This window comes from Cyphellophora europaea, assembly GCF_000365145.1.
Source record: "Cyphellophora europaea CBS 101466 unplaced genomic scaffold supercont1.16, whole genome shotgun sequence".
Classification (NCBI taxonomy): Eukaryota; Fungi; Ascomycota; class Eurotiomycetes; order Chaetothyriales; family Cyphellophoraceae; genus Cyphellophora; species Cyphellophora europaea.
In genome coordinates this window covers 177,934-202,129 of record NW_008481804.1, presented here as the reverse complement: position 1 = coordinate 202,129, position 24,196 = coordinate 177,934, and the positions used below count along the sequence as shown (strand labels likewise).

General features: G+C 56.0%; 11 protein-coding genes across 11 annotated transcripts; 5 read left to right on the top strand and 6 right to left on the bottom strand.

Moving 5' to 3' along the window:
* Positions 1-844: 844 nt before the first annotated feature.
* On the top strand, positions 845-1,474 carry HMPREF1541_11033 (uncharacterized protein; the record flags this gene model as incomplete). Its single annotated transcript, XM_008715702.1, has 1 exon — positions 845-1,474. The coding sequence occupies one exon, from the start codon at positions 845-847 to the stop codon at positions 1,472-1,474; it is 630 nt and encodes a 209-aa protein (XP_008713924.1).
* A 640-nt stretch (positions 1,475-2,114) lies between these two features.
* HMPREF1541_11032 (uncharacterized protein) lies at positions 2,115-3,641 on the bottom strand (the record flags this gene model as incomplete). The annotated part of the gene is made up of 1 exon (XM_008715701.1): positions 2,115-3,641. The coding sequence occupies one exon, from the start codon at positions 3,639-3,641 to the stop codon at positions 2,115-2,117; it is 1,527 nt and encodes a 508-aa protein (XP_008713923.1).
* Positions 3,642-5,184: 1,543 nt separating this feature from the next.
* On the bottom strand, positions 5,185-6,012 carry HMPREF1541_11031 (uncharacterized protein; the record flags this gene model as incomplete). The annotated part of the gene is made up of 1 exon (XM_008715700.1): positions 5,185-6,012. One exon carries the CDS (start codon positions 6,010-6,012, stop codon positions 5,185-5,187), a length of 828 nt encoding a protein of 275 aa, XP_008713922.1.
* A 924-nt stretch (positions 6,013-6,936) lies between these two features.
* On the top strand, positions 6,937-8,495 carry HMPREF1541_11030 (uncharacterized protein; the record flags this gene model as incomplete). The annotated part of the gene is made up of 2 exons (XM_008715699.1): positions 6,937-7,275; positions 7,323-8,495. The coding sequence occupies 2 exons, from the start codon at positions 6,937-6,939 to the stop codon at positions 8,493-8,495; spliced, it is 1,512 nt and encodes a 503-aa protein (XP_008713921.1).
* A 1,802-nt stretch (positions 8,496-10,297) lies between these two features.
* On the bottom strand, positions 10,298-12,128 carry HMPREF1541_11029 (uncharacterized protein; the record flags this gene model as incomplete). The annotated part of the gene is made up of 2 exons (XM_008715698.1): positions 10,298-11,666; positions 11,719-12,128. 2 exons carry the CDS (start codon positions 12,126-12,128, stop codon positions 10,298-10,300), a joined length of 1,779 nt encoding a protein of 592 aa, XP_008713920.1.
* A 1,259-nt stretch (positions 12,129-13,387) lies between these two features.
* HMPREF1541_11028 (uncharacterized protein) lies at positions 13,388-13,657 on the bottom strand (the record flags this gene model as incomplete). The annotated part of the gene is made up of 1 exon (XM_008715697.1): positions 13,388-13,657. The coding sequence occupies one exon, from the start codon at positions 13,655-13,657 to the stop codon at positions 13,388-13,390; it is 270 nt and encodes an 89-aa protein (XP_008713919.1).
* A 722-nt stretch (positions 13,658-14,379) lies between these two features.
* HMPREF1541_11027 (uncharacterized protein) lies at positions 14,380-16,242 on the top strand (the record flags this gene model as incomplete). The annotated part of the gene is made up of 3 exons (XM_008715696.1): positions 14,380-15,470; positions 15,529-15,708; positions 15,786-16,242. 3 exons carry the CDS (start codon positions 14,380-14,382, stop codon positions 16,240-16,242), a joined length of 1,728 nt encoding a protein of 575 aa, XP_008713918.1.
* A 431-nt stretch (positions 16,243-16,673) lies between these two features.
* Positions 16,674-17,363, top strand: HMPREF1541_11026 (uncharacterized protein; the record flags this gene model as incomplete). Its single annotated transcript, XM_008715695.1, has 2 exons — positions 16,674-16,947; positions 17,026-17,363. 2 exons carry the CDS (start codon positions 16,674-16,676, stop codon positions 17,361-17,363), a joined length of 612 nt encoding a protein of 203 aa, XP_008713917.1.
* Positions 17,364-18,508: 1,145 nt separating this feature from the next.
* HMPREF1541_11025 (uncharacterized protein) lies at positions 18,509-19,721 on the top strand (the record flags this gene model as incomplete). Its single annotated transcript, XM_008715694.1, has 4 exons — positions 18,509-18,568; positions 18,649-19,163; positions 19,216-19,411; positions 19,479-19,721. The coding sequence occupies 4 exons, from the start codon at positions 18,509-18,511 to the stop codon at positions 19,719-19,721; spliced, it is 1,014 nt and encodes a 337-aa protein (XP_008713916.1).
* Positions 19,722-20,774: 1,053 nt separating this feature from the next.
* HMPREF1541_11024 (uncharacterized protein) lies at positions 20,775-21,516 on the bottom strand (the record flags this gene model as incomplete). The annotated part of the gene is made up of 2 exons (XM_008715693.1): positions 20,775-21,348; positions 21,449-21,516. 2 exons carry the CDS (start codon positions 21,514-21,516, stop codon positions 20,775-20,777), a joined length of 642 nt encoding a protein of 213 aa, XP_008713915.1.
* Positions 21,517-22,151: 635 nt separating this feature from the next.
* Positions 22,152-23,972, bottom strand: HMPREF1541_11023 (uncharacterized protein; the record flags this gene model as incomplete). The annotated part of the gene is made up of 1 exon (XM_008715692.1): positions 22,152-23,972. The coding sequence occupies one exon, from the start codon at positions 23,970-23,972 to the stop codon at positions 22,152-22,154; it is 1,821 nt and encodes a 606-aa protein (XP_008713914.1).
* Positions 23,973-24,196: the final 224 nt, after the last annotated feature.

Genomic DNA, 24,196 nt, shown 5'->3' with positions numbered 1-24,196 from the left:
ATCAGACTGCCAACGACGCCGGACGGGATCCTCTATATCACGCCGCCATGGCCTCAACCGCTCCACAGCAAACCTCTGTTTCGATGCTAACTACCATAAACTTCACCACATATCCAGCCCTTGCGCCACGTTCAAACGAAGGCCACTAAATCCGTACAATTTTCCGCCGTCGATGTCCTTCCACTGCCGAACCGACCAAACAGAAAGACCGATATCCGGGTCCCCACCCTGTCATTTCTATCCATAGATTGCTATGCGTACCGACCAGCGCCAGGTCCAACGATTTCCGGATGTACGAAAGTCCCAACTTCTGCTCGCTAGGCGCCGCGATTGAGAAGCCAAGTCGCCGCATTTCCCTCTCTGGCAACTCACATCCTTGTACTAGCGTGCACAACGCTTTGTATCGAGAGTGTACGGGGCAGCTTGGTCGGAAATAGGTGATAGTGTGGCACCTCATCGAGGCAGTCCAGGAGGAGCAACTAGCTTCGTGCTGTGATTGGCTGCGTCGCTTACGTCAAGTGGCTTGACCAATCAGCGCGGGCTACGAGCACAATTATCACAGGCCATGCGAGGGTGGCTAGCTGCGGGAAATGCGAGGTACTACTCACAGCGCCCTGAGACATATTTCAAGTATAAGAGACCTCCCCGTCTCCTGCCCCTCGACGAACCCGTGTGCCCAGCAAGATCCCTCTACGCAACCACCATCCTCTCACCGTAGGGGCCCATCTACCCGAATGCGCATCGCAAGAACCTCCATCCGCCTCAACCGCTCCAAAACATTGCTTTTCGAACTTTGACGAACAAGCACAACGTAATCTCCACCTCCTTCTGCCCTGGACTCAACATGACACCCTACAACCCCACCCACTACCTCCTGGACCGCGCCCAAATCCACGACACCATCACCAAGCTCTACACCCTGCTGGACCAGCACCTCTGGTCCCGCCTGGCCTCCAGCGAAGTCTTCGCCCCGACTTTCACCGTCGATTACTCCTCCATGTTCGGCGGGCAGCCGCGGGAGACGACGCCGGGCCAGATCGTCGAGCAGTGGCGGGGCATGCTGGAAAAGTGGACGGGAGCGGTGCATGCGCTTAGTGGGGTGTTGATCGAGGGGCTGCCTCTGCCGTCGCCGTTGCCTTTGGGAGCTCTCCAAGGTGCTGCTCGCGCGGGTATGGGTGATGAGGTTGCGGGAGGGGACGTGGAGGAGACGGTGACTCAGGAGGAAGATGTCACCCACGCAAAAGTCTCGAGTTACGTGACGGTGCATATCGTCAAGAAGGGAGCGGAGGGCGGGGAGCAGACGAGCAATGGCGGGATGGGCGCGTTTGAGGTGGTGAAGCTCGGGGTGGACGAGTGTCGGGGGCTGTATGGGGAGGGGTGGGATGGGAATCGGTGGCGGATTAAGAGCATGAAGCCTAGGGTGGTGTGGTATGAAGGGAACGCGGAGGGGATTTTGGGCGTCAAGGGGGTTTGAGGGTGGATGTGGATACGTGCACATCGTTCCTTCGAGTAGAGATGCGTCCAGGGTCGGACGCTGTTGCTCGTGTCAGGGAGTGAACTTGGCCATGATCGGAGAGGTCAAGCTAGGACACCTCCCCACTCATGAAGGCGTTCCAATCACCATATTGGCAGCAGAAGCATAGACCTGAGCTCTAATCCTGCCCATAGGTGTGCTAAGTGAGCATGCGAGGTCTGAGTTTGTCTAGCGTTGTGTGTTGTATATCATAGTAGGTGAGCAGAGCAGTTTATCTTATTGCGTCTCAGTACTCCGTATATCTATCTTGATATATACATGACTAGTGGATTGCCCCTTTGTTCATGTCGTGTAGTGTGTCATGCTCTTAAAAGCCCCCTCTAAATCGTCGCGCATATGCGCACTCTACATGTATGCTCCTTAGCTTCATGCCTAATGGCAAGTTCAAAACCTCCTTACCAGGGGTAAAAGCGCCTCTTATTCCACATGTTCGTTATTGTCAATCCGGCAATGGTATTCGTGCGAAGCGCCAAAATCATAAAACCCCACCCCCGATATTCAAATCCCGGTTGCTCTACGTCTTCTGCAGCATCTGCATGCCAGCAGTATCCATGGACTGAACCTGCGCTCACCCCTTTCTTCATACGTCGTTTTTGTCGCTCCAACCGAATCCAGGACCAGCAGCAGTATCATCACCACCAGCGCCACCGCCAGTACCTTCATCGGACTCAAAGCTCTTCAACACCAACTGCGTTTGCACCACTGCCCTTTCAAATCGATACGTCACTCGTGCCAATGCCCTCTCCGCCAACTGCCTACACCGCCATCCAAAGCGACGGCGCGTCTCCTTTGCCTCATCTTCCGCTCTTCTATTGTCGCCCTCCACCTTCCGCCACCCACTGTAATTCTCCAGCTCGCCTCCACCGTTAGCAGCGTCAGCCCCCACAGCCAGCATCGCATACACCAACATGCGCTCGTTCGGGCTTTTTTTGCGCCAAGCCGCGCACGATTCTCGATGTGAGGGCATGTGTAGCGGGCCAAGGCGCTCAGCTGTCATGGAGTAGAAGGCGCGGAGTGTGACATGGCTTAGATCGGGTGTTGCGGTGAAAGGATCAATGTCTAGCGAGAGGTCGGGCAGGGTTGATGAGGTAACTTTGGTCGAGATGGTCGTGTTGGTGCTAGATGTAGAGACGGGGCTGAAAATGCAGGTGGAGCTTGAGTCGGGGCGTACACTGCTGTTGCTGCTGCTGTTGCTGTTACTTTGGTTGGCGTTGAAGGGTGGCTGAGAGGGTGAGAGGTATTGATATGGGTCGCGGTGGTCGGTGGGTGGTGTGGGTGGAAAATCCGCTGTGACGGGATGATGAGACTGGCCAGACGGAGGCTGCTGGAAGTATGAAGGTGAGAACGAGGATGCATGCTCAACAGGCTTGGTGTTTTCTGAAGAACGACGGACGCCAGGACTGACCAACCGGGGTATTTCGCAAGGGATGCCTTCATCGCGGCGCAGTCGTTTCGTGGGCCGGTCACTCTCTGTTGCAGTCTCTGCAACTGATTTAGTGACCTTTCTCGACCGCCGTCGGCGTACTCCTGTAGTGTTGGTTTCAAACCTGCACTCGAGCTGATGGCGCCTGCAGGTCGCACATCCAGAATTCTGCAGGCGGCATTTAATCTTCATTTCCCGGCATCGATGGCATGCTTGAGTCGACCGTTTGCGTGGTTTGCCGGCGAGTGTGAGGTCTTGCTGGCCAGTGCTGACCGGGAGCGTAATCGATGAAGCTGGAAGAGGTGGAGGAATGCTTCCCCGAGGTTGCAACGCCTTCGTATTGGGAGGGTGGCCTGGCTGAGACTCGTGTACATCTTGTGGTGACTGCATCGATGGCCCTGGTGCGAAAAGACCAATATGGGATGCAGAAGCTGAAGGGCTGAGCTCAACTTTGGTGCCATTGAGGATGTTGGACAAGTCGCACCGCTCGTGTGGACGTGCTTGTGGTACTTGACTTAAGGTCTCCGAGAGAGTTGACGGAAGTTCATTTGATGGCGCAAAGGGTCGTCGCGCTGGATCCATGCCTTCCAGTGTCGAAACGAACTGATTGAAAGATGGCAATGTTCTTTTGCCAAACCCTAGCGGGGTAGTGGGCAGCGTAAAATCTGGACGGTTCACAGCCATGATTCCTGCTTCGTACTTCAAGGTGTCTTATACATAAGCCGTGATGATAGCGTCCAGAATGTGGTACCAGTAAAGCTGGTCTGCTATAGTGATGCGACGAGCGAAGATGAGGTCCATACACAGATGTGAGATCTAGAGGCAAGTTGAAGCGGATGCGAGATGGGTGCGAGATCTATGCGAGATCTGAAGGAACCTGAATTAGTAGGATCGATCGACCGCCTCAAACAATGCGCCCGGTACGAACCATGAGCACGCAGGGCCGGGAATCAGACCAGGGTAAGACCAGGAGCCTGGTACGGGATCGTCTCACAGTCACAGGGCACGCCAGACTTAAAATTCTGCTTTCAAGGCGCAATGAACAGCAGGGTCCTGACGCCTCCGGGAGCGGCAGGGCCAAAACCACGGCAGGAACCCAAGTTCGATAGACACGGGAAGAGATGCCTGGATAAGCTTTCCCGAGGCAGGAAACTATTGTCACCAGCTGAGGTGCCTAGGTGGTGCGGTTCCAGATACACTACCTGATATGTTTTGTTTTGCTACCTGGTTGCAGGCCACGGGATGCGCAACGAGTCGTAGACGTCAACAGTGTGCCGAGGGCGCACCCATCTGACGCGAAAGTAGATGTGGTAAGGAGACTTTGACTGGACCATCCAGGTGCCACGGTTCAGCGGAATTGCGTTGCCGACCCCTGGGTGAGGCACGGAACAAGGTGCATGGAACTGCTCTAAGTCTAGGAAATATATTTCCGTAGGATAGCGTGATGAGGCGTGTTCGAGGGTGACGACTAAGGTCCGGCCATCGTGGTTGGCTGGAGTCAATACAAGCGTAGCGCTGATCTTGTGTCCGATCCAAGGGTTCATCCAGAAGCAGTTGTCCCGTACGGATGGCCAAGAACATCTGGCCTGGATCAGGACCCGCGCCGCGTGAACTTTCTCGGCGAAGGACCGCCCATCTGACCGCGAATCTTACAATGCCATGTTCGAAAGAAGGGTGCCAGGGCATTCTGAGTGTCGTCATGAAAGAATGTGGCGTGCGTGGCGTCCCATTCCGATTCATCCGGCGCTAAGAATGCTCAGCAGCTCTTGATTTGGAACAGAGCTCACGCAAGCGTGTATTGTACGTACAAACTCGTTGCTTGTGGATTGATTGAACCGTGCACATGGTCGAGCTATGCTTTGCGCAAACCTTGGACGAGCTGGCACTCCGCTATGGACCCACCGGTTGGCCACCAGGTCTGACGGCAAGCTGGTGACCGCAGCGACCACGGCGAGTTCATTGCGCCACAACTACAGGCATGATTCGATCGACCCAGATTGAGTGCCGGCTAGAGCCCGGCAGAGGCCGTTAGGTACGATGCTAGTGCATTTATCGCTGGTGCAATATGCACGATATACAGATCCCAGTCCAGCCTCCGTACTCCGGGTCAAACGGGGCTAGTGTCGCCCGGCGGCACGTGCTACCCCTAATTCATGCATACACAGTACGTACAAGACGTGATGCGAACCTCGCGCGGTTCGAGCTCCACTGTTCTGTGACAGCTTCTTCACGACATGAACTCTTCAGTGTCGTATCTCATTGATTTTCGACTGCTTCGCTTATCTTTGATTTGACGAGGAGACAGAAGGGGCGGTGGAGGGGCGAGAGGATCATCATTGTAGGGCACGTTGATGTCTGGGATCGAGGGCGCCACCGACGATCTAGCAATGAAGTCAAAGGCGCGCTGGGTACCTGAGCGCTGCAAGGCCCGCCTCTGGTGTAAGGAAGGGGACTGTGTCTGAACCTCGGGCTGGCGCTTCTCATCTTGACCGTAATGATCGTAGCCAGGTTCTTCCGAATAGGCCGGCGCTTGTTCATACTCCGGCTGAGCATGTCGATTAGTGTCAATGCTCTTGTTGCGCTCAGGAAGAGTCATAGATCGGGGGTTTGGATCCAGGGAGGTGGTTCTTGGCGGGGTAGGTTCGTTGCTTCGGACTCGCCCAATACCGTTGTTAACCTGGTTGCTGTTGCCGTTACCATTGATCGGGTTCTGACGACGCCACGCCTCAAAGTTGGCGTAGCGGTCGACAAGCTCATCAAACGACATCCACGCTCTCTCGTCGGCGGAAAAGAGGCCTTTGCCATCTTGCAGGACCAGGTCGCGGGTCATTTCCTCATAGCCCATCTGCTGACACAAAGTCATGTAGCGGCTGTTCATCTGTGCGTTGGTCATGCGGGACGACCGCTGTAGGGCGGCCATCCGGCGGCTGAGCCTGCGCAAAGTGTCGGCAGCCTGGATCACGCTGTTGAAATAATTGCCTCTCAAGTCATTCCATTCGGTATACACCTGGTGCCACTCGAGGGCTGCATCACTGTTCCACACGGAGGGGTCCATTTTGGTCGTGTGAAGCAGCTAAGACAAGTCGAATCGTGGAGGTGGAGGGTGGAAAGGGCGGAGGTGGCTGGATTCAGGGGCAGGTGCTATCCTTGGCGCGCTGTTTACGGCTTAGTTCGCTTTTCGGCAGTGGCCGACACCGGCGTCATCGCTACGGCGCGTAGAGCCGACCAATAGTGCAGTTCTCCCGCGTCGTGCTCCTCGAGACGACGCTTTCTTTGGCCGCGCTCCTCTCTCCTTTCTCTTCTCTCCTGTCCTCTTTAGCATTCTCCCTAGCGTTTTGAAGAGTCTCTATAAGCTAGTAGCAGTACGCAGACGGGGTTTGTACCGTTCAATGTTCTGGCATCACGCATCACAAGACTCTGCTGTACTCACATACTGGCTGACTTCGCAAGAAGAGTGCCTTGACATCAAATTCTCCGGTGACGGACGGTCTGACTATTGATGTCCGCGGCGATGTGACCTCGACCGCCCAGATCGGATACAAGCACTACCGCAAACAATCTTACCTGCATTGGTGCCTTGACACGTCAGACTGCGAGTCGGGACGCCCAAAGCTTAACTCATCGTCTGCCTCGTGTCTTCAACCGGTCATCGTCAGGGCTCTGGTCCATAACTTGGCTGCAGCTTACGGTACTGGCCTCAGAAGCACGGCTTGACTGACGTCTGACACGTTGCGACCTTGGCTTATTCTTCATCTGGCCCCCATCAAACCGTTCTTACCTACCGCTGCACCGTCTGAGATGAGCATCAGACTAGGATATCACCAGCACTTGCAAATGGCTCTGCTCGTGGGGTGGGGCTGCTCCGTATATCAAGCCATGCGAGCCACTGCCAGCTTGCCATCGCACGGGTCTGCTTGCCAATGACAATCTCTAAGCTCAACAGCAGCCGTGACACCTTCCTTCTCATTCTCTGCCCGCCATGTCTTCACACGGCTACCACGTCCTCATCCTCGGCGGTGGCGTCGCCGGACTGACAACTGCCATGGCTCTCATCAAATGTGCCCCACCTCACCTTCTACCCAAGGTCGATATATTCGAGATCCGGGACGAGCCAGGAACCGTTGGCGGAGCCATCAATCTGACACCAAACGCCCTGCGCCTGTTGGACTACCTAGGCGTTTACCAGATCATCAAAGACAGACAATATGGCATCACTGTTGATGCTGTCGAAGTGTTCTCTGTATATTCCCATCAGAAACTTGCCGAGTCCTCGTTCCGTGGGCCAAACAATCAAGGCATTGGCAGCCCACCCTACAAAGTCCAACTTCTATTCTTCCATCCCAGTCCGTCACTGACGCACATCAGGCCATCCGTATAACCCGTGCCTCCCTCATGCATGCCTTGATCGCCGCTCTGTCCGACCACCCCAACATAACCCTGCACCTCGGCCATCGTGCCGCCTCCATAACCGAAACCTCCACCTCGGTCACCGTCAGCTTCAACGCCCACCCTCCCCACACAGGCGACATCCTCCTCGGCTGCGACGGTGTCCACTCCTTCACACGCAACCACCACGTCGACCCCACCCGCCGGCAGCTCTACACCGGCGTCGCCAACGCATTCGGCTTCGCCCCACTTTCCGCCAGCGACCGCGCCGCCGCACACTTCGAGACCTCGGCACTCAACTTCTCGCGCCACGGCCTCCTGCTCACCAGCTACCACGAACCAACACGCACCTCGGGCTACGTCGGCGCCATCCTCGCCACCCCCGACGTCGGCAGCCGCGAAGGGTGGCGCGCCCGAAGCATCGACCGCGATGCCGTGCGTCGCGACGTCATGGGCCGCTTCGGCAGCGAAGCGGGCTGTGTCCTGCCCAGCGTGCGCACCTTCATCGAGAAAGCCGCCGACTGGTTCCTGTGGCCCGTCTACATGGTGCCGGAGGGCGGGACGGGGAAGTGGGCCACGGGCCGCACCATGCTGCTGGGCGACGCCGCGCACGCCATGCCGCCGCAGGGCGAGAGCACGGGCATCGTGCTCGAGGATACGGTGCTGCTCGCGCGCTGTCTGCTGGCGAACCAGCTCCTCCACGACAGCGGCAGCAGCGACAGCGGCAGCAGCGACAGCGGCGGGAGCACCGGAAAAGACGACAGCGTCACCGTCATCAAAGAGGCGTTCGACGCCTACGAGAATCTACGGAGAGGCCGCATCACAGCCGCGTGCAAGGAGAGCATGGCGGTCGTGCACAGCGTCGCCGCGACGGGGAAGTGGGGCTTCTGGCTCAAGACGTCCATTGCCATCCCCATCTTTCTACGGCTGGGCCAGGCAAAGCGCATCAGGCACTTCGAGGAGGATGTCACGACGTGTGCGCTGGGGTTCGGGGAGCAGATGGAGCAGAATAGGCTGGTGGTGGTGCCGACGGCGGGCGTGAAGGGTGTCGTGTCAAGCGTGCTGGCGAGGATGGGCGATGCGTGGCGGCGGGGAGGGTTGTGGCGCCTGCTTTGGATGCTCGTATCAGGCCGGCATCATTGGTTGAGATGAGATGTGCTGTACTGTGCTGTGAGCAAGCGTCGTCGCTTTAGCGTTCCAGCAGCATAGGGATTACGATTGACATTTACCACTAACCCCTTGCGCACGGTGGCTTTCCCGGTCCGGAATCCGCATTCTCTTTGAGTCTGCCCACGTTGGCTCTGAAGCTTTCTCTGCCCTTGCTTCTTCATCCGGGTTTCTGCATAGCATTCCAGTCGGTTCCGCAGTGTTTGACGTGGATTTGACAATTTGGGGCTAGTGTATCGTTTTTATAAACGCTTTCAAAAACTCGGTCAACGCCCAATAACAAGTGTCATTGGCAAGCGCCGACATGGCCATCAGCTGCTGCAAAGCGGAGAGGTGTCCAGCCAGCATCTGTGCTGCAAAATGGTGACACCTCCTCGCCTGAGAAGATGCTCTTCAGGGTTGAGAGATTACCTCGCATCGAAGCTTGAACGATCGGATGACTGTTCTGTACAACACTGAGTAACAACAGGTTTAGCGAAGGTATCGTCCAGGACTTAGGTGCGCGTAGTCCACTCGAGCATCAGCTGGATCATTTTTCGCCAGAACTCTAACGAGGGAGTGAAGACCAAGCTGAGTCGCGAGCCATTGATTTTACGAGCGCGTCGATCGCGTTCCGAGCAGGTTGCTGAGGCCTCCTTGGAAACCGAGAGTCTGCCGTAAGAAAAGTCCAGAATCTTTCTTGACAACATTCGATCAGCGAGGATCCGAAACCGCCCCTGAAGGTTATTCTGGACCGTCTATGCTGCGAAGTGAGTGGGATGTATACTGTCTCGTGAAGTAGCATTCATTTCCTGCAGCTCGTCACATAACGATAGGATAAGGAAGCTGCAGAACAATTGGTTTTTTTTAAAATAGCCGTGCTTGAGGTCTACCTGTCGTCAAGTCGCAAGGTCGACTCAAGGTTCGACCTGATCTTCTGAACGATCTCCAGGTCGTCTAGAATCTGTTGCTTCTGGAAGGTAAACCGGAGGCTTCTCGCAGGATCGCGGATCTCGACTTTGTCGATCTTGCCCTTGAGCTTCCGCATTTGGCCTTCATGGCCTTTCAACATCTGTGTGCGGCGTAGCACCTGCTCCAAAGCACCCGACTGAAATGCTGTATTGGTCTGTGTGCTATGTTGAAGGGCGACAAACTGCTCAGACAGTACTGTCAAAACCTCGAGTTGATCGCAGAGCCGAACGAAGGCCACGGATGCCTGTCAATAGCTTTTGACAATTTTTCGGCAAGATTCCACGATGTCTTGAGAGAGGGCGGCGAGAGTGATGATACTGGCGACGCCGCTCACTGGGATCCATCTTGGCTCCACTGGGCGTTGGATCTGGTGGAAAATGCCGTCGTGTGTATTAACAACACCTTTCCGCATAAGAGATTGTTGTGTCCAGGCATGAGGTTTTCAGCAGAAATGTAAGTGTCGACCATCATTCAGGCTGGGAAGTGACGATCTGGAGCAGGTAGTGCGACGCCGGACGGTGAGGCACCTCTCCTTCCCGGAGAAGCAGCATGTTGAGGAAAGAGATTGGCTGCGGATTTGGGACGCAAGAACTCGGTAAGCCTTGGGACACGAGGCAGATTCGGCGCAGCATGATTCGGGCGTCCGTCTGGCACAGCCTGGTCATCGTGGCAACTGGCGAGTGAGTGAAATACAGAAGACATTGTGACTTGACACTGCACGTATAGCAAGAAACATGTATCAAGAAACGTGTATCAAGAGTAGAACTATAGGCACTGCGGGGCTGCTCACCACTTCGATAGCGTTGCCGGTCGGCTGTGCTCTGCACTGCACCATATCATGCGGTTGCCAACTCGTTTTCAGGCAATTCGGCCACATCAAACCATTCCTCCTCACCCAGTGCATCTAGCTCCTCCTGGGTCAAGAACACTTCACCCTTCACCTCCTTGGTCGCGGCCAAGAAGTCAAGCCACCGATCCTTAGATTGGACCTTCGCGACTTCCGCAGGTGTCCACCGGCCTCCATGCAGTACTTCTGGCATGTGCGTGTAGCTGGGTGAACTGAGCGCCTTTGGGCTAGCTCCTAACCGCAGTAGGCGACGTGTGATCGAACCATGACCTGCCGAAGCAGCAATATGAAGCAGCGTCCAGCCTCGTGGGTCGCGGGTATCAATATGGAAATTCCCGCGCTGGTAATACGGTAGCAATACATCGAAAGTTGCGTCCCTGCCGTAGAAAGCGGCATTGTGAATGGCCGTCCAGAGAAGTGGTCCAACCTCCTGATAGGGATTCACCCCCAGGCGCAATAGAAGCGCGACTTCATCTGCCGTTCCAAAAATGACGGCACGGTGTATGACTCCGAATCCTTCAATATCCGAGACACCGCCATGCAGCATGTGGAAATCGAAATTTCCACGCTTTGCTAGGGCCTCGACGAAGTCGACTGCGGACTGTCCAACAAAAGCAGTCCGGGACCAGAGGTAGAATAGCGGTGACCATCCGTACGAGCTCACATGATCGAAAGAAGCCCCATTCGACATAAGCAGCCAGATGATCTCGAGGTGCCGCTGGCAAACTGCCCATGCGAGAGGTGAAGTCTGCCTGGAACCAAAGAGAGCATCAACGTCCGCTCCATGTTGAATCAACGTCTTCACTGCTTCTGCTTTACCGCTTTCGATAGCCAGGCAGAGGGCTGTCGAGTTATCTGGCGTCACATCATTTGGTCGGGCTCGGCCGCTATAGAGCATATCATTCATAGTCAGCGTGTCCCCGATCCTGCAGGCTTTCATGAAGGCACAGTCTTCCGATATAATGTTGACAACGGACAGCGAGCTGCCCCCGACCAAGTTAAATGCCAACCAAGCGTTGGTGTGCTGCTTCCACAAGACGTGTATCGCCAACAACTTTGACCAGGGTAGCTTGAGTAGCACGGAACCGGCGTTTGTAGTTCGTTTGCCAGCAGTCCGCCGTGTCAGCACCGCTCCGAAAGATCCCCGGAGTTGGCATTCCCCCATTCCATACGTCCAACGTTGGAAGGTCTCTTGTGTCTGTGCGTATACAGTAGGCTGCGGGTGCATCACTTCAGCCGCAGAGGCTGTTCTGGTGCCTTGTGGCTCCACTAACGGCGTAGGGAAAGTCTTGCTTGTCAAAACTTCCAATTGCCTACTCAGGCCTTCGAGCATGCGGAGCCCGTTGAATTGAGTGAGCCTAGTACGTGTCAGCATTTTCAAAGGATCAAGACGTTTCGTAACACTCATACATTCCAGATACGCTTAGCAGAGCATTTAGGGCAGCATGGGTGTGTATAAGTCTCAACTTGAGGTCCTGAGCTTGGGACTTGCTCCCGAAGACGGCTTTCAAACGAAGACGCATGCCGGAACCGGATGATAGGGCCCGCATTCGAGTTGCAAGATCTCCCAGCTCATTTTCTGTATGTTCGACGGTCTGAAGAGTCGGCGAGAGGACTTCCGGGCTAAGGATATGCTCAATGGTCACTGCCTCGCGAGAAATACAGTCCAATAGGCTCGAGAGTCGTCCAACGTTCTCAAGTACCTCTCGAAGATGTTCAGCCTCGTTCACGGCATCGGAGATGTCGTGGGCAACGGAGTAGACGATCCTGATGGTGTTGGCGAGTGTAGCCAGTGATGCCGCGAGGCCGGTAGCTTCCATGCCAGTCCTCGACTATGAGCGATGTAGAAGGCGATGATTGATGTTTCCAGGCAGCGTCAGGCGGCTGATGGTAGCATAGGGAGAGCTTGGCATGGGGCGGTGCATGTGAGAAGCAGGCGGCCAATCAGCCTCGAGCGGCCTCTCATATCGATCCGCGCTCGTGGTTGGCACAGCGCCGCCTTGCATATCGTCGTGAGCTATCGTGGTCAAGGCAACGGAAATAAAATATCGTGGTTGTGGCTATGTTGGGCAGATCCGACTAGCAGGGCAGATATTTCTTGTAGGTTCACTGACGGGACCTCGCTGTGAGCCTTGACTTTGCTGCACTTCTTTCGCTTCTTCAGCCACCTCACCAAGTTGCCTCGACCCGCTTAAGTAGCGGTTCGATGTGTTTCGCAACTCGAATTGCGCGTGCAAAATGATCTCATATGTGCCACTCCCCTCCAACGAAGTTCGGCCGCTGACGCGTAGCTCGTGAACGGTGCGTTCGAGTGTATGAAGAGCCACTAACACTGCCTCACACAGAGAGAGCCAGCCGAGGACAAAGTCGCTCTGCGCCCTGCACTGCCGGTAAAAGCGGCAGAAGATGCTCGGGAGGTATTGCATAAATCCTAGTCTGTGCCCAGTTGCGTGCGACGGGTCAGACAGTATTGATCGAACAAATCCAATCCGCCAGTATCTTTACACCGACGGCTCGCAAGCGTGTCACTTGCGAGGCCGATTCGCAGAGTGCCCACATCAAGCAACTCGATATCCCGCCGAACGACCAGCAATATGTCAGGCAGCGGTAAACCGATTGATCTTGGTGTTGGTGCTGGTGACCCGTGGCCGAAACGGCCCTGAAACGATGACGGGGAACTGTAACAACACGTTGAGTCAAGTCCACTCGTTCTGACCGCAAGCATATTGCTCACAAATGATTGATAGTTGTTCAGGTCGGTGCTTGCCTTGTGCACTGTTGCCGAATCGATAGCGAGCCAAAGTAAGCCCAACGGGGCCGTCAACGATGGTTGTGCCTAGATAGTGTTGATGGCAGTGCAGCATTGAGAGGCTCTGAAGTGCTGTTGTGCAGATTAGAAGTTCGCGCTGGCAGCAATGTTGGGAATTGCACAGATTGGCTCTCGAAACGTCGTGGGACGGTTTGCAGCATCGTCTTGTAATATTGCCTATGTCACTTTCGGTGCCGATCCGTTGAGTATTCGATAGATGGACACTCCTTTGTTGGTACGAGGACTTGCGCTTCATATTGTACCGTACTTTTAGACGAAGCCAAGCTCACGCATATTCTGCTCCAGTTCCTCTTGCTGCTGTTGCTGCATTCCGCAGAGATGAGCGTCGATCCCGAACTGAATCCATTCGACAGCATCGTCGCCACTGGGCAGCGACATGAGCCAGTCAAATATGCGGCCAGGTTTGCCTGTACTGAAGACCGAGTCATGTACACTTAGTTCGTGGTCTTGACACAGCTTGACAACTCTTCGCAGGCTCTTCAAGGTCTGTTGCCGATTGTGCAGGTGGTGCTGCGCCATAGCTAACGCTAGAGCTACACGAGCGGATGCGGGTACCTCGACCGAAACGTGGCGAGCAATTCCGAGGAAATCATGGCTGAAATCCGCAAAGCCTGTATCAAGCATGTCAATCGATGTCGCGGGCGTGACTGGCATTGGTCTCGTTAGCGGTGCCGTGACGATCGCCACTGGTGCTGCGTTGATGAAGTTCAGCATGCGCTCGAAAGCTCGCAACACGGGGAAGGGCTGACCGAAAGAGGCAGGTGACGAAAACTGAGTACTGGCGGAAGCTCAACCAATCAAGAAGCTGCCCTCTACCTCGGTCCAATGCAGTTCGTGCCGGAGTCTGGGGTAATACCCGAGCCGCTGACCACCACCTCTTGGGGTTGTGCACAAACTCCTGGTCAGCAGAGCTCGAATTTCCGCGCGTCTGGCTTCTAACACAACTCGACGATTGCATAGACCACTCACTTTTCAGCCACAGACCCGGTGTCTCTCAAGAGATACACTTTCCTCTCTAACTCCGGCAGTCTTGCCCCCCCCCCCCCCCCCCCCAATCGGTTATCTTCGAGAGCAGTGGTTCGTCTTCTTCCGCGGGTTTCATTCAGAGCATCGACGGGATCGTCGGGACATTAGCAGTTTCTGTCTAGACCAGCACTTACCTCGGACACGGCTAGACCGTATTTCGTCTGTATATACATCAGCAGGAGGCCAGCCACCGCAAGTCGATCCTCATCGAGACCATGCCTTACAAATCTCGCTGGGAGGTCCCCATCCCCGACTGCTCACTGCAGACTTTCCTGTTTGGCTCTTCTGCGAACCTACCTCACGACCCGCCATCGCCCGACAAGCTATGCCTCGCCGAAGCCGACCGCCCGGATACGCATTTCTTCACCCGCGCTGACTTCCAGCGATGGGCTCAACGCTTTGCTCAGGGGCTGACCAAGTCTGGGCTGTTCAAGACTGGTGACCGCCTCCTGCTCTTCAGCCCCAACGACCTGTTTGTCCCGGTTGTCTTCATGGGTACCCTGATGGCGGGTGGCATCTACACGGGCGCCAATCCTACCTTCACCCCGCGCGAGCTCGCCCACCAGCTCCGTGATTGTGAGGCATCTGTTCTCATCTGCCACGACTCTTCTATCACGACGGGCCTTGAAGCTGCCAAGCAGGCCAATCTCGATCCTTCGCGTGTCTTTGTCTTCAACGGCGCCATCTACGATGGCAAGGGAGCGTCCAGCCACGGCGCCCGCTACTGGTCCACGCTCGTCGCTCCAGACAATGATGAATCGCGGCGCTTCGCCTGGCCGGACCTCTCTGGCCCCAACGAGGCTAAGAACACTACTCTCGCGCTCAACTATTCGTCCGGCACGACAGGAGTGCCCAAAGGAGTCGAGATCACCCATCGCAATTATGTCTCCAACACGGTCCAGTCGGCACAGATCACCAAGAACCACCCGAACTATGCCGAGCGTGCAAAGAAGCATGTGTCACTGGGTTTCCTGCCCTTGTATCATGCCTATGGGCAAAATGTCCTCATTGCCGGCAACTTTCACCAGGTGAAGCCCACGTACGTCATGGCCAAGTTCGACTTCTTGAAGATGCTCGAGTATATTGCAAAATTCAAGGTGACAGACCTCAACCTAGTGCCTCCCATGGCCGTCGCACTAGCCAAGCATCCGGACGTCGAGAAGTATGATTTGTCTACCATAAACTTCATGGGATGTGGCGCAGCGCCATTGGGCAGAGATGTTGCGGAACAGGTCGAGAAGCGACTGAACAAGAGTCGGAAAGAGGAGGACTACGTGAACCTGCGTCAGGGTTGGGGCATGACTGAGTATGTTCTGATGCCCTCGGTCCTCCTCTATTGCGCTTGTGGTACTGACGAGGAGCAGGTGCACCTGCTCCCTTCTCGGCTGGGACATCAACCAGTTTGCGGGTACGAATGCCGTCGGAGAGCCGAACGCCAACTGTGAGGCAATGATTGTGGATGAAAACACGAACGAAGAAATCACAGCACGTGGTCCCGATGCCCGTGGCGAGCTATGGTGCCGCGGCGCCAACATCATGAAAGGGTACGCACCCACTGCATATCCGCCCCCATCCCCTCCTGTCCGAAATTTCCTGTGGTCCCATGCTGACAGTCCAACAGATACTGGCGCAACGAAAAAGCCACAAACGAGACTCTCACCCCCGATGGCTGGCTCAAGACTGGAGACATTGCTTATGTTTCCGAATCCGGCCACTTCTTCATCGTGGACCGCAAGAAGGAACTGATCAAAGTCAAGGGCAACCAGGTAGCACCCGCCGAACTCGAGGCTCTACTGCTCGAGCATCCAGGTGTCGCCGATGTGGCTGTCATCGGCATGCCGACCCCAGACGGCGATGAAGCGCCGCGCGCGTTCGTGGTGCGGCAGGCGAACGAGGCTGGGAAGAATGTCAACGAGGCGGAGATCAAAGCGTTTGTTGAGGGCAAGGTCGTACGCTATAAGCGACTGTCGGGCGGCGTGACTTTCGTCGATTCGGTGCCCAAGAACCCAAGCGGAAAGATTCTTAGGAGGCAGCTCAGGGATCAATATCGGGATAAGAAGGAGGGAGCGAGGTTATAGATGGACATGGTACGATATATATTGCTTGCACTCGCGACTCACGTGGGAGTTCTTCGCGGAACAAGAGTGGATTCCGCCCGTCAGTGAAGTTCGATTACTGGCAAGGCAACCGCCAAGGCGACCAAATGGCGTGCCCCGCTGGCGTCATAGTCATACAACAATGTCCTCCTGAAATATTTCTCCCAGGAGAGATCTGCATTAGTCGTGGCTCGTATATCGTCCGCGGGCGGGAAACGCTTCTCGTGAGCAAAACGGCCGGCCTCCATTCCTGTGGGCATTAGAAAGGGGCATGCTCACTCAGCACGCAGCCGGTGTCCTCTCGTCCACCTCGCAGCTGTTCCCGCACAGCACAGCCTGTGATAGCCTAGCAGCCGTGGCAGTCCCACAACAAACCCCTTGAACAAAAGCACGCTCAAAACCATGCCCTCCCCATGGCGCAACTCCCCACACCCCACCAGCCTCCGGCCCTCACACGGCCGCGCGCCCCTCGTCCTCGCCGTCGACGACAACCTTATCAATCGCGAGGTGACCACAACCCCATCACGCCCCCCACCAACCTCAACTCACACCCCACTAACCCCTCCCCCCAGATCCTAACCCGCCTTCTCAACAAACACAGGTACCCGCACCACACGGCCGAAAACGGCGCCGAGGCCGTCGAAGCCTACAGGGCCATGCACCACAGCCTCCGCCTCATCCTCATGGGTACGGACACCCCCCCTTCAAATCATCCCGAGAACCACTCTCTTCCAGATGGACACAACAACTAACCCCCTCCAACAGACACAAGCATGCCCATCCTCGACGGCCTCTCCGCGACACAGCAGATCCGCGCTTTCGAAGCCCAGTACCGCCTGCCGCGCGTGCGCATCGTGGCCATGAGCGCCAACGCGCTATCGGGCCAGCGGGAGAAGGTGTTGGGCGGGGGCGCGGATGAGGTGCTGTTCAAGCCGGTTCGGGAGCGGGAATTGGTGACGGCGTTGGAGGAGGCGGGTGGGAGGGGGGTGTGGGGAGGGGAGTTTTGGATGCCGCGGCGGGAGGGGGTGGAGAGGAGGCTGGGGATGGTTAGGGGGCATTTGGGCGGGGGAGGGGGATGGGGTGGGAATGGGAGTGGGTGGTAAGGGCACTCGCTGGCTGTGGAGGATGGTGGGATGTATTGGATCGGCGGTTTACGCTTGCATCAGGTACGTACTGCAGAGGGTTTATGAAGCGCTACCTTGGCGTGTTTGTATGGACTTCTGGATTTGGAGTTGCCTTTCGGGCCCCCTGCCCCTCTATCTTGGTTCTGTACGCTCTGCTATTTCAAATCTATACCGATTACAACGTCCAGACCTCCTCACCAACCTACTCATACGTTGTCGCCATATGGATTAACTTGGAAGGACTCCCTTCCTATGTTTCATGATTCTGTGCTGCCGTGAGCGGCTACAGCCATGTTGTTCAAAGTCTACTTAGGCAGGAGTTGCCTAGAGAAGGTGCTCTTGACGCTCCCAGCCCCCGAACAGTTGTGAACTGTTGCGCAGTGAGATCGACCGTTTCTCCATGAGGATCTTCGTAGGGCATAATCCTATGAACTGCCGTTGCACTACCCACTAATGCAGTATACGCAGTAGTTCTTCCAGCGATACTCTGGGTCCCGCAGCAACCTAACGTACTAGGCGATGTACTTTGGAAGTATCATGTAGGTCACCGTTAGGAAATTCCTAGCGCTAGGCAGAGGCCCCAGTTATGCACGCGGCACTCCGCGGAACACGTCACCTGCGGAGTGCGTTGCGCTAATCGCAGCTACAACAAGTGCATTCGATTCATTTCAGAGATACGCTGAAGGTATAGGAACGGTGACGAACGGTCCTGAGATACTCCGTATAGTATAACGCACTGCGACTCTACGGGGACTCAGGGCCATCAAGCACCATTATTAGCCATTGAAGAGTGTGAAGAACAAAGCAGAGCCCCCGCATTAGCGAGCACCTCCTAGCACTGGGATCCGCCTCCCCGCTGCAATGTACGTTCCTCGCTTATGGGCTACGACGTTGCGCTCGCCGGTCTTGCTAACTATCAGGGTCGACGAACTTCTCGCCTGCCCGCTCTGTGCCAACCCATGCTCCCTCGGATGCACAAAGAGCAACACAGAGATCTGCTGTCCTTGTGCGGTCGTATTCTTCCACCATTCCCTCCCAATCACCCTAGGGTATTCTCGACGCCCACAGAGCCTTCAGCCCGCAGTGCTTGAGGTATTGATTCATTCACATTAGACTTTCCCACCATGGCGGCAGCACCCGATGCCGCAGCGGATGTGGCTGCCGCGCAAACTCTCGTGCCCGATGTCAGTTTTCTCCAACATCTCGTGTCCATCTCGTGTCCATCTCATCCCCATGGCCAGCCTAAACTGACACTTAAGCGTAGGACGCGCCTGAAGACTCGGATGCCTCCTCGCTCGCCACGGCCGACAGCGCGTCCCTCGCGTCGTCGATCCTCGCGTACGAATACGAAAATGGCCGGCGCTACCAGAGGAAAGACCAATACTTCCTGCCCAACGACGAGGGCGAGCAGGAGCGGCTGGATCTGATGCACCACATCTTTCTGCTCACGCTCGGTGGCAGGCTCTACGAAGCGCCAATCCTCGAGGGTGGGAAGACGCCCAAGCGGATTCTGGACTTGGGAACCGGCACCGGCAGCTGGGCGACGCAGATCGCGGACGAGATACCCGAGGCCGAGGTCGTGGGCGTGGACCTGAGTCCGATTCAAAGTAGTTGGGTACCGCCCAATGTGAAGTTCTATGTGGATGATATCGAGTCGCCTTGGACGTATGGCCCGGACGAGAGCTTTGACTATATTCATCAGAGGGCGCTGTCGGGCTCCATCAAGGACTGGCCCGCGTTGTTCAAGCAAGCTTTTGCGCACACTCGTCCTGGGGGATGGTATGGACGCTTGCTGACTGACCAAGACAAACTGTTGACGTTGACTCTGCAGGTATGAGGCTCAGGAGTATCCGATCGAGGTGACGAGCGACGACGGCACGCACGTCAAGGCCGAAAACGTGAACGAATGGTGCAAAAACGTCGTGGCGGCATGTGATCAGCAGGGGCGACCGATCGCCATCACACGGAGCTTGAAAGGTTGGATGGAGGATGCTGGCTTCGTCGATGTACATGAAGCTGAGTATAAGGTGACAACCCCCGCCCCCCCAAAATACAACATTGAAAGTGATGATGTTAACAGAGAGTGTAACACAGGTCCCACTCAGTCCATGGCCCAAGGACCCCCGACTCAAAGAGATCGGAAGGTACTACCTCGTGCAATCGTTCGAAGCCGCCGAATCCTTCATTTTACAGCTGTACACCAAGGTTCTGGGCAAGCCGATGGACGAGACGCGGTCTTTCATCGACAAGGTCAGAGCAGAGATCGCGGATCGCAATCTGCACATCTACGCACCATATCGCTTCGTGTGGGGCCGCAAGCCAGAAGCTTCGAGCTGAGCTCGCTTCGAGATATGACTGATGATGAGGCAGAGTGTCTTGACCATGCCTCGCTACAGCTGTAGTTGGGGATGGACGGGACACAGCCTGAGATCTAGAGCACGACCTTACAAGGACCAGATAGTAATGAATGCAATGAACGATTCTACACGACACGGAACCACTCTCCGCTGACGCCATCGAGGGGTATTGAGGGAGTGACATGTCTCTGTGGCGAGTGGACCCCTCACGCCTTCTTTCTACACTGGTACTTCGCGCCCTTGAATGACTCCTGCAACTCCCGGGACCACCCTTTCCTAGGCCACCCTTTCCTGGCCAGAGCTTTACCCGCCAATAGATAGATGGTGGGAACGGCCAGAAGGACAGACAACGTAGGCAAAACGCGATCAGGTACGGTGTGGGTTTGAGACCCGCAAGAGAAGGAGGCGCCAGCATCAAGAAGGAGCCTGGAGGCATTGGGAGGGTTGAATGTGTTGCATTGTTATGGTCACGCTCGCTCCGGATAGCAGGACAGCCCCGACATTACGTCGGTTGTCTGTCAGGAGACATAAAGTCCCTGCCCGACGCTCTCGCTACTGGTGATCAGTGGTCTACCCCCACCTTGGATTTCCTGACTCTATTCTATGACCCGAAATTTCGCCTTCATTTTTCGCGCTTGCTGCATGCGCACAAAGTCCATCATCTTCACCCGGTCCACAGCACACGCACGTAATTCTCCAGTACTCCACCCGGTATCGTCGTCTAGTGCTGCTCGACCATAGATCCACGCGGAGATAAGGATGAGGACGACCGATACGCCAGAGGTGAATGGATGGTAGTACTAGTGTCAGGCAGTGAATTTCTTGGCGTGATCTTGACTGCCAATTGATCATTTGGTTCTTGTGAAGCCCGTGGAGTGTTGATTGACTGGATACTGTTTTCCTCGAGATATGCAGCTCATACGCCCCTTCTCAGACCGACATCTGGCTCCGAAGACCCGTGCAACACTCGAGATACGAGACTAAATCGCACTCCTCCCAGCGACACGCCCTTCAAAGTCCTGTGCCTCCCCCTTCAAACCCCCGCCCTCGCCAACCTCCACAACACATTAACCACCGCGCTCGTGGCCATGACATGACTGAGCGTCCTCGGCGGCGGCACATCCGCCAAGTAACTCGCATAATACACCACCACCTTCAACAGCACATGCAACCCCAGCAAATTCACCACCTGCTGATTTTGGGCCTGCGGATCCACCGCCATCGCCGCCCCCGCCGCGAGCGCAAACCCAGCAAAGTTCTCAATCAGGCCGTAATGCGCGCTGCGCAGCCGCAACGGCAGGCCCTCGAGCTTGTGGATGTGTTTGCGCGGACTGTTGTTGTCGAGCCCTTCCGGCATGCCCATGGCTTGGCCCGCGGCGGAGACGGCGCCGGAGGCACCGAAGGCGAAGAAGGTGTAGAGGGCGGAGAGGGCGGGGATTTGGCGCGACGCGGGCAGGGGGTGCGGGCCCAGGCCCGGGATGAGGCGGAGGGTTAGGCCGATGGCGGATTGGACGACGGAGTCGCGGCGCGTGATGGAGGAGGTGATGGGGATGAAGGCGAGGTAGAGGGCGGCGAAGCCGGCGATGGCGGCACCGGAGGGGTTGTGGCTTTTGGGAGGGGTTAGTTCGGTGGTGTTGGGTTGGGGTGGTAATTAGGGGGCAGGTGGTGCGGAATGGGGTGGGGAGAGGTGCCCCCGTGAAGACCTACACGCCATTCTCGGTTGCGACCTCCTTGGCTTTGTCGGCTGCTTTGTCGGTGTTGGATGGTTTGGCCATGTTGTTGGGTGGCTCTGCGCGCTGTGTACGATGTATGCTGCTGTTGTGGCTATTTGCGTCTGGCGCGGCAGCGGCAGGGAGCGTAGAGCGTGGCGGAACTATCTATGTATCATCTGCAGCGCTGGGGGCAGGGCCCAAAGACGTCATGGGCAAAAGCTACATTCTTCCGTGACGTTCTGATGAACCTCGGTGTGATCTCAAGAGGGCGCCAACGCCTGTTCGCTGACCGAAGAAAGCTTGTACAAGATACTTTGGTCTTGACGTGAGGTACGATTCGAGTCAGCCCCGGGATCGACAGCGCCCCGGGGCCCGCAGATCGCGCTTCCTCGATGGACCTTGGGCATGTGGATGTTGCGGCAAAGGACAGCTCCGCTTTTCACTTTACGCTGTCGGTCCCATGCTGGAGATATACAAAGTCATTAAACGTCGACTTGATACCTAAGACGCGGGCACAGGTCTAAGCGACAGCATAAGCGAAGCCCAATAGACTGCATTGCTAAGGGGCAGCCGTCGCAAATATCTGGGCGCATTCAGTGCCTGAAATCACGACCACTCTCGCAATGTTTCAGCGTCTGCTGGATCATAGGCAAGTTGTACTGCTGGATGGCAAGCTCTTCCCGCCAGGGTTGCAGACCTCATGTCGATGGAGAGCCCAGCCACTGCGACTTGTCCTGTTGCAAAATGTCGTCAATCGTCACGATCCACTGGACCGCCCTTTCGACGCTGGGTGAAATACCCTGGTCTGCACAATACATCCAGCGACCAAGCAAGTGGCGCAGATGAGGTCCAACACGGAACAGATCATCACCAAGGCAGGGTTGAAGAGATGGCGTTCGATTTGCAGCCAGCAGCATGGCCATGGTACCTGCCATAGACAAGGCGCATATCCAAGTATCGATCATGACGGTCTGGATGTAGCTGTGAAGATTTAAGATGTGTAGCATGCACGCGTTAAGCCAAACTTTGCACTTCTCGACGGTTTCGGGCGCCGACCTAGAACCGCCACGAGAAAGTGCACTCATAAGGTATGGTCGGTAGATGAGTGCTTTGCATGTGAGATATCGCTGCCGCAGAAATGCGCCATGTTGGCTCTCGACTGGCTGTGTATCAACGGTGAAGCGAAATGCTGGAGGTAGCAGATCACGCCACATAGTCAACTGCTCATCCAGCTCGCTAACCATACTCGGTAGGCGCGGATCACTGATGCTAACACCCCCATCTTTGGCAAAAAGCAGATGGTGAACTCGGTTGAGAAGGCGCCGCATTGATATACAGGCCAGGAAGTAGAGACTCGAATGAGACTCTTCCTGGGGGTCACCATGCGTATTGAAGCGTCCTGGCAGCGGAATTGATGACTCCATCTCAGCGACGCCGAAGCGTGGTAGCGCGTCGAGCTCGGAGACGTAGTCAGATTCGAGGATGAAGCAGGACCAGAAAATCCGTCGAATGCATTCACTGTCGTCGGCCGTTTTAGTGCCGTATGAGAGCAAGACTCTACACTTGGTGGCAGCAGAGCCGAGCATGGACCAAGCTTGTAGCGGCCTTTGAATGTAGGCATAAAATAAGGCTGCAAGCATGAGGCACTGTGCAGAGCCGGTACTGATGTCGCAATAAGCATTGTGTATCTGCTTGATGGCAGCATCGAAGTATACCAGGCTTAGTGATCGAAAGTGGTGGGACAACGCGAATTCGGCGTCATTCTCACGCGGCAAGAGCTCAGAAACGACTTCGGCACCGCAGCCGAGTGCCATGACCAGGAGACTGAAACACGAAGCCAGTGAATCGTCCAAGTCTCCGGCGATGACCTTTGCGCGGCACCTTGTCAGGCCCTGTAGCGTGACGATTGGGTAGGAAAAGTTGACCGTCCGCTGAAATGCGTAGAGGACTCGATCCACGTCCTGCTCGCTAGTGTAGGGATGTGCCAGACGCCTTGAGGACAGCGCTGGCCTTGAGTTTTCCAGGCTGAAGATCGACCCGCCTTGCTCAATGCGTAGAGATGGAACCGAGTCAAAGATAGACCAGCCGAGAACCGCTTCGGTCGTGGAAGTATGTGCCTCGGATATGATGGCGTTGTCTACACCATTGGCTGGGCCCGAATGAGCATTTTGCCGCGGTTGCGATCTCGACGCAGTCTCAGATCCAGGTGAGTCCGCAAACGCACGTGGTCCAGTGGTTGGGGAACGATGTGCCATCACTGTAACGCGGTCGTGGAGCTGGCCAAGCGAACTCTCCACGCGAAGGATGGCATTAAGGATGACATCGCTCTTAGCCTTTGTCGACACAGACTCGGTGCCAAAATAACAGTCGGTCCCACTCTCCCTACACTTGGAGCATGGCGTCTGACCGTCACATCTGGTCTTCTTGACACGGCACGACTCGCAGGCGAAAGCCGTCCGTCGCCGGGCGGTGGGTGCTCGCTCGGACGTAGGCGACTGCTGCGAGGCTGCCGAAGCCATGGGCGCCTGGGTGGCTAGGTGTGTCAAGCACTACATCATCATTCTGCCGATGACAATGAAGCAGCAAGAGAGAGAGATGGATGGTAGCATGGGATTGAAGTCGCTTCCGAGGTACGAGGCTGCACGAGGCTAAGCTTTTCCAAGATCGGGGCTCGCTTGACCCGCCAAGGCAGGCCCTGAATTGGCACACGAAGACGGACTCATTGCATCCGACCAGCTGAAAA